This window comes from Numida meleagris, chromosome 12 (genome assembly GCF_002078875.1).
Source record: "Numida meleagris isolate 19003 breed g44 Domestic line chromosome 12, NumMel1.0, whole genome shotgun sequence".
NCBI classification, from domain to species: Eukaryota; Metazoa; Chordata; class Aves; order Galliformes; family Numididae; genus Numida; species Numida meleagris.
Window position 1 is genome coordinate 8,618,705 of NC_034420.1, and position 5,896 is coordinate 8,624,600.

The window sequence follows — 5,896 nt, forward strand, 5'->3', positions numbered from 1 at the left end:
CACTGTCTCAAATCATTGCGTGTGTTTGTGGGGGGGCGAGGGAGGGAGGGGCCGGGCCCTGGGGCCTTTTCCTTTTCCACGCTGGAGGACTGGAGGACCCCGCGCGTCCCCCATCCGCGGCGGGAGGGCCGGGGGGCGCTGCGCGGTGCCAGCAGGGGGCGCTCGAGCCCCCGGCGCTCCATTCCCAAGATGGCGGCGGCGGCCGGCTCCGTGCCGGTGCGGGTCTGCCACCAGGAGATCGTCAAGTTCGACCTGGAGATCAAGGCGGCCGTGCAGGTAGCGCCGCCCGCGGAACCCTCCCCGATGCGGCGGAGCCCTTCGGCGGGGGCTGCGGGGCGCCCGCGGCCCGGCCCTGTCCGCCACGTAGGGTGTCGGGCCGCGCTGACCGGGCCGTTGTCTTCCAGGACATCCGGGACTGCCCGGGGCCGCTGAGCGCCCTCACGGAGCTCAACGCTGCGGTGAAGGAGAAATTCCGGCACCTGCGCGGCCGCATCCAGGTGGGGTTGCGCTGCCTTGAGCAAACCCGGGCTGCCCGCGGCGCGGTGCGGCTCCTAGCTCCCCGCTGGGCGCTACCGCTTCGCACCTTTCCCTTCGAGCTGCAGGTGGCAGCGGCCCGTCTGATTTTCCCGTTTCCGCTTTTTGTCCAAGGAGCTGGAGCAGATGGCGAGGGAACAAGATAAAGAGTCAGAGAAACAAGCCTTGTTGCAGGAAGTGGAGAACCATAAAAAGCAAATGCTCAGGTAGGCCGGGTGGGTAGTGCTGCTTACAGGTCCCCAGTCCCCAGTCCTCGGAGGCACCTACTTTCTGGGAAGTCTTTCAGATCCTGCTTTGCAAATCTGGTCAGTGGCACAGTGCTGCTTTGCCCAAGACCAAGAGTGGATCCTGGCACAGGTTGCCCAGAGGTGGTGGTGCCCCATCCCTGCAGACACCCACAGTCAGGCTGGAGGGGCTGTGAGCACCTGATGGAGCTGTGGGTGTCCCTGTTCACTGCAGGGGGTTGGGCCAGATGGCCTTTAAGGGTCCCTTCCAATTCAAATGATTCTATGATCAGGGACAGTAAGGGGAGGGCTCCATCTCCTCCCTGTCTCCAGGCTCCCTGAGCAAGTCTGTCCTGTCAAGTGACAGCTGTAGCTGGGTGGCCTGAAAGTGAGTTTTTTTGACAGCTAGCAAAATGTTTTTCTTCCCCTTGCTCCATAAATGATAGAGAAGAAATGAAAGAACGGTGTATTGTTAGTCTGTGGTATAATACAGAGAAAGTCCATGTACGTATGTGGAGTTTACTTATGGTGACTGCTTTGTGAAAATGGTTTCAGCTTACCAGGTGTTGCCATCACCCTACAGTATTGTACTCTTGTGATTTCAGCAATCAGGCAGCTTGGAGAAAGGCAAATCTGGCTTGCAAAATTGCTATCGACAACTCTGAGAAAGATCAACTGCTGCAGGGAAGAGACTCCTTAAGACAAAGGTATTAAAGTGTCGCCTTGAATGATGCGAGACTTAAACAGTGTGTGCTGTACTCACTAGTACAAATGGAAATGATGTAATGTTCTTGAAATTACTGTATCGTACATAGAACATAGCTTTTATTTCAAAGGAGTGTCATTGTGTACTGTGGAGGGTTAAGCTGCTAAGAATTGTGGCAATTCCAATTTTTTTTTTAGTGTTGGCTTGTCAAAGCAGAAATGGCGTTGTGATGGACTTCATACTTTTTGTGACGATCTTTTGTATTAATTCCAGTCGGGGTCATAAACGAGTAGTGGATCACTGTGCAAGTTCTTTTCCTTTGTAGAAGTGGATATAAGTTCTTATAACTTCTGAATTGAGAAGTTGGCGAATTTGGTATTGTGGAACAGCAAGGAGGATACGTAAGATAATGAAGTAGTAGTTTATATCTGTGTTTCCACGCCGCCTCATGAAGTTGTGCCATTGTAGGTGAATAACTGCTACATTGTGAGCTCTGTGAGACTCTGAGCTGCAGTTGTTAAGGCTTACGACTTCAATATTTGGTGTTTTTTCTTTGGTAGTTCAGCGAAGGTCATCTCCAGTTCTCATGCAGTAAAGCCTGGTTGTATCTTTTGTACGCAAAGTACAGCCATACATTCCTGCTGTACCAAAGACGCAGTTTTACCCCTTAGTGTTTTGTTTTCTTCTTTTCCTTTTTCAGGAAGACTACAAAGGAAAGTCTGGCAGAGAGTGCAAGTAACATCACAGAGAGTCTGATGAGCATCAGCAGGATGATGTCGCAGCAAGTCCAGCAGAGTGAGGAGACTGTGCAGACCCTAGGTACAGATGCACTTGGGGTTTTGGGTGTGGGTTGGGAACCTTACAGCTGTTGTGATGTATAGTGGAAATAGAGTTGCTGTAGGAGAACTTGCTGTGATGGTAATTCAGGGGTTGTCCAGCAGAACTCCTCTAACATTTGAATGGAAATGGAAAATTATAGTGTACACTGCTTGAAGTTTTTCTGCTGGAGTTTTTGTTTAATGTTCACGGATAACAAGGAAGAGGGGGGCAGGATGAGGAGCTCGTTTTAGTTTTATATAGAAGCAATTGTAAAAGCAGTGTGAGTTCACACAGTGTTAACAGTGTGTATGCTGTTATTCTGTGCTGCTGTCTTCACATGCATTTGGGATCAGAGAAAAGAAGAGCACAGGCACAAGTCCATGCAGTCTGGCTAGGAAGACTGTTTTCACCCCTTCTCCAGCTGGGATGACTAAGAGACAAGGCGGTCGAGGTCACTTGTTGAGTCAGCAGTACATCAGGGACTGTGAAACCAAGATTTTGCTCAGTTATTTGGTTTAGGTTTCTAAGAGGATAAATCAAGTGACCTCTCAAAATTGGTGATTCATGAACCATTTGGATCGCTGTTGCCTGGGCCTCTTACTGGCTGTGCTGTTGGGCAGAAGAGAGAACGTGTAAAGGCTGGGATAAATGCCACAATTTTTGCCCTCCTTTGGGGGTTTTCTGGCCCCATCTGAGGGTGGCAGCTGGGCACAGTTTGTTCATGCAAAAGTAGCGTGTTTCTTCTCCCATTAAAAAGACAGTTTGGCGCACACTTTGTCACCCTGTTTCTGACTGAACAGCACTTGGAGTTCATCAAGGGAAAGATCATTTACAAAACCCAGCTGCAGATTCTGAATCAGCAGTAACAATTTCCTTTTTTCCTGGGCAAGTCTTATGCTAGCATGTAGTGAATGCATGTGGCTGGGAAGCTTTGCTTTGTCATCAGTGATGAGAAGCAACAGGTTTTCTGTTTTCACTTAGACAAAATGTCTCTTTGAGATGGGATGTAATGGTTTGCAAAATACTGCAGAAGTGCTTCCACTATGCTTGTTTTGATGAACCAGACAGCACAGGTGAAGTTTGACCTTTCTTGAATCAATCAGTTTGGTGTGGAATGACATACCAGCACTCGCTCTGTATACAATCTGTTATGGAAGAAAAAGGGAACTCCTGGACTTTTGCTTTCTGTCCTTCAGTAATTTGAAAGAAGGAAGGCTGCTGTGTCTCAGGGATTTGCTTGGTCGGTTGGCTCTTCTCACAGGGAAAACAAAGCTGGAAAGGACCGATGTTCCATCTTGCTGTTTTGGCATACTCTCAAATTCTACCTTTAATCAAGACTAATGAATTTCCTTTTTTCTGTAGTTGATTTTCTCTTTTTGAGTAGAAAAAACAAACAGAAAGAACTGTTGTCAAAAAGGACAACCATAAAAAATGTTTAAATTTTTCAAACAGGATAACGAAGGAGCTCGCGCTGTTCCATGCTGCTTTTTCACTCTCTCTAACCCCATTTGATTCATGCTGATTTAGTGCTCTGGCTTGGGCAAAAAGTTTTGCTTGCCCATTGGATATGTTCACATACTGCCCTGTGCTGCTGCTGCTAGAACTGATGCTGATTGTGATGGCCATTCCTTTCTCTTAAATCAGTGGTTCTGTTCTTATTTCGCTCTCCTCCCAGAGAGCGTTCAGGTAGCACCGACTTTGTTCATAAAACTAGATTTGATCTGTAACCTAACAATTAAAGATTGAGTAGTGGGACCTAGGGCCTTTAAGCTGTTCATTACTTTTATTTTGCTTTATGCCTTTCCCTCTCAGATCAGGACTACTGATTTGTGGAAGCTTCTGCAATAACACAGTGTGCATTTGTCTTAGCCACGAGTTTGACCCAGGAGGATCTCATGGACAGTACCCGTATTGCCAAAAGCTGCATGCTTACATCCTGAGGCAGGTACTTTTGAAACGCAACCACCTGAATCTTGTTCTTTTTTTTTTATTGTTCATTTCAGCCAATTCTTCACGAACCATCCTGGAAGCAAATGAAGAATTTAAGTCCATGTCTGGGACGATTCAGTTGGGGCGAAAGCTGATAACAAAGTACAACCGCAGGGAGCTGACAGACAAGCTGCTCATCTTCCTCGCCCTTGCCTTATTCCTGGCCACTGTGCTTTATATTTTGAAAAAAAGACTCTTCCCGTTCTTGTAAAATTCCAAAGCTAAACTGGACTGTTATGAAAGATCAGAAAGGGATAGTGTGATACTGTTGGGCTTATTATAAAAGGGATATTGCAATAGCTGAAAGAGCAGTAGAGCAGGCGTGACTTCATGCTGTCCCTACGGAGCTCACAATCTGTTTAAGAAGAGCTGAAAAGATCCCAAGTTGGGAAGGCAGATCCAGGTGTGGAGAGAAGAAGCTCTGATCTGCCTGTGGGTTTGGGTGACCAGAGAGACCCTGGAGGAGCTATGCACTCAGAGGTGCTGGTTTTACCTCATCCCTTCTTCATTTTGCCATGAAATTTACTTCTGTCCTTGGCTCGAAGTGGAAGCCACGTTGGTACCCAAGTGCAAGGTGCTGAGAATGAGAGGAAGCATGGAAGAGAGAAACACACATACATTCCATTAATAAACTATTTATTGTATCCATGTAAGCTGGGTTTTGTTTAAAAACAAGGTCGGATGGATTGAAAGAGCCCAAGTAACTTCCAGTGTAGAAGTGCTGCCTAACACTTGCAGCAGTGGGTGCTTCTGGAGTGGTTTGTCCAGGAGCGTAGCACGCGTGCTTTGTTCTCTGGTGTTGGAGGACTGACCAAAGCAAACGTGGAAGCCTCATTACTCTTAACTCATGCCATGTTTGAGAATTACATGGTTAAGCTGCTGAAATTGAAAACCTTTTTTTGCTTTTCTTTATGAAATTCCACGTAATCTAGATTTGCGAAGCACAGACAAGTTCTGCATTTGAACATTTCTCTGAAAGTTGATCTTTTCTCAGTAAAGTCTTCTGCCGTGCCTGCCTTTCCTAGCTCTTGTGATCTCGTACTGGGAGTTGATTTGATGCAATAACGTTAAGTGCTAACGTGCCGCTCTTTGTAGCACCTTGAAGTACCAAAAATGCACTGCAACGTCCTTAAAACTGCTGTCACCTTCCCCTAATGAAGCAGGGAAGGACAGGAGAAGCTGTAATTTATTATTTAGGTGAAAATCAAGGCCTCTGCCTGGAGAGTCAGAATGTCTGAGCCTTTCTTCCTACTGTAGTAAAAGCGATTTGGAAACCTTTGCACTAAGCCTGGTACATCCCATAGAGGGCAGTGCTGCGCGTTTCCTGGTTCTGTTAGTCCTGTGGTAGCCAGGCTAGCCGCAATGCATGTGGCTCTTCCTCTTGTTTATCCATCCTATTTCGTGGCAGCCTTCCTAATAGCCTCACCTGAAACGCAGGAGTACACAGAGATTGCAATAAAGTGAAAACGTCCACGTTACAATTTGGGTAGGACAAATTACTCTCTTCAAGGGAAGATCTGCTACAGAAAGTCAACATATTTGGGCATTTTAGTAACAGTGAAAGCCTTGCTTTGTAACAAGTCTGATGAACAGACTGCTAACCAAGGAAAGCACTGTGTCATCC

General features: G+C 47.0%; 1 protein-coding gene across 1 annotated transcript; it reads left to right on the plus strand.

Annotated features, from left to right (window-relative positions):
* Window positions 118–5,285, plus strand: BNIP1 (BCL2 interacting protein 1). The gene is made up of 6 exons (XM_021410453.1): window positions 118–276; window positions 405–497; window positions 649–740; window positions 1,364–1,465; window positions 2,165–2,283; window positions 4,287–5,285. Exons 1-6 carry the CDS (start codon window positions 190–192, stop codon window positions 4,481–4,483), a joined length of 690 nt encoding a protein of 229 aa, XP_021266128.1. The 5' UTR covers window positions 118–189; the 3' UTR covers window positions 4,484–5,285.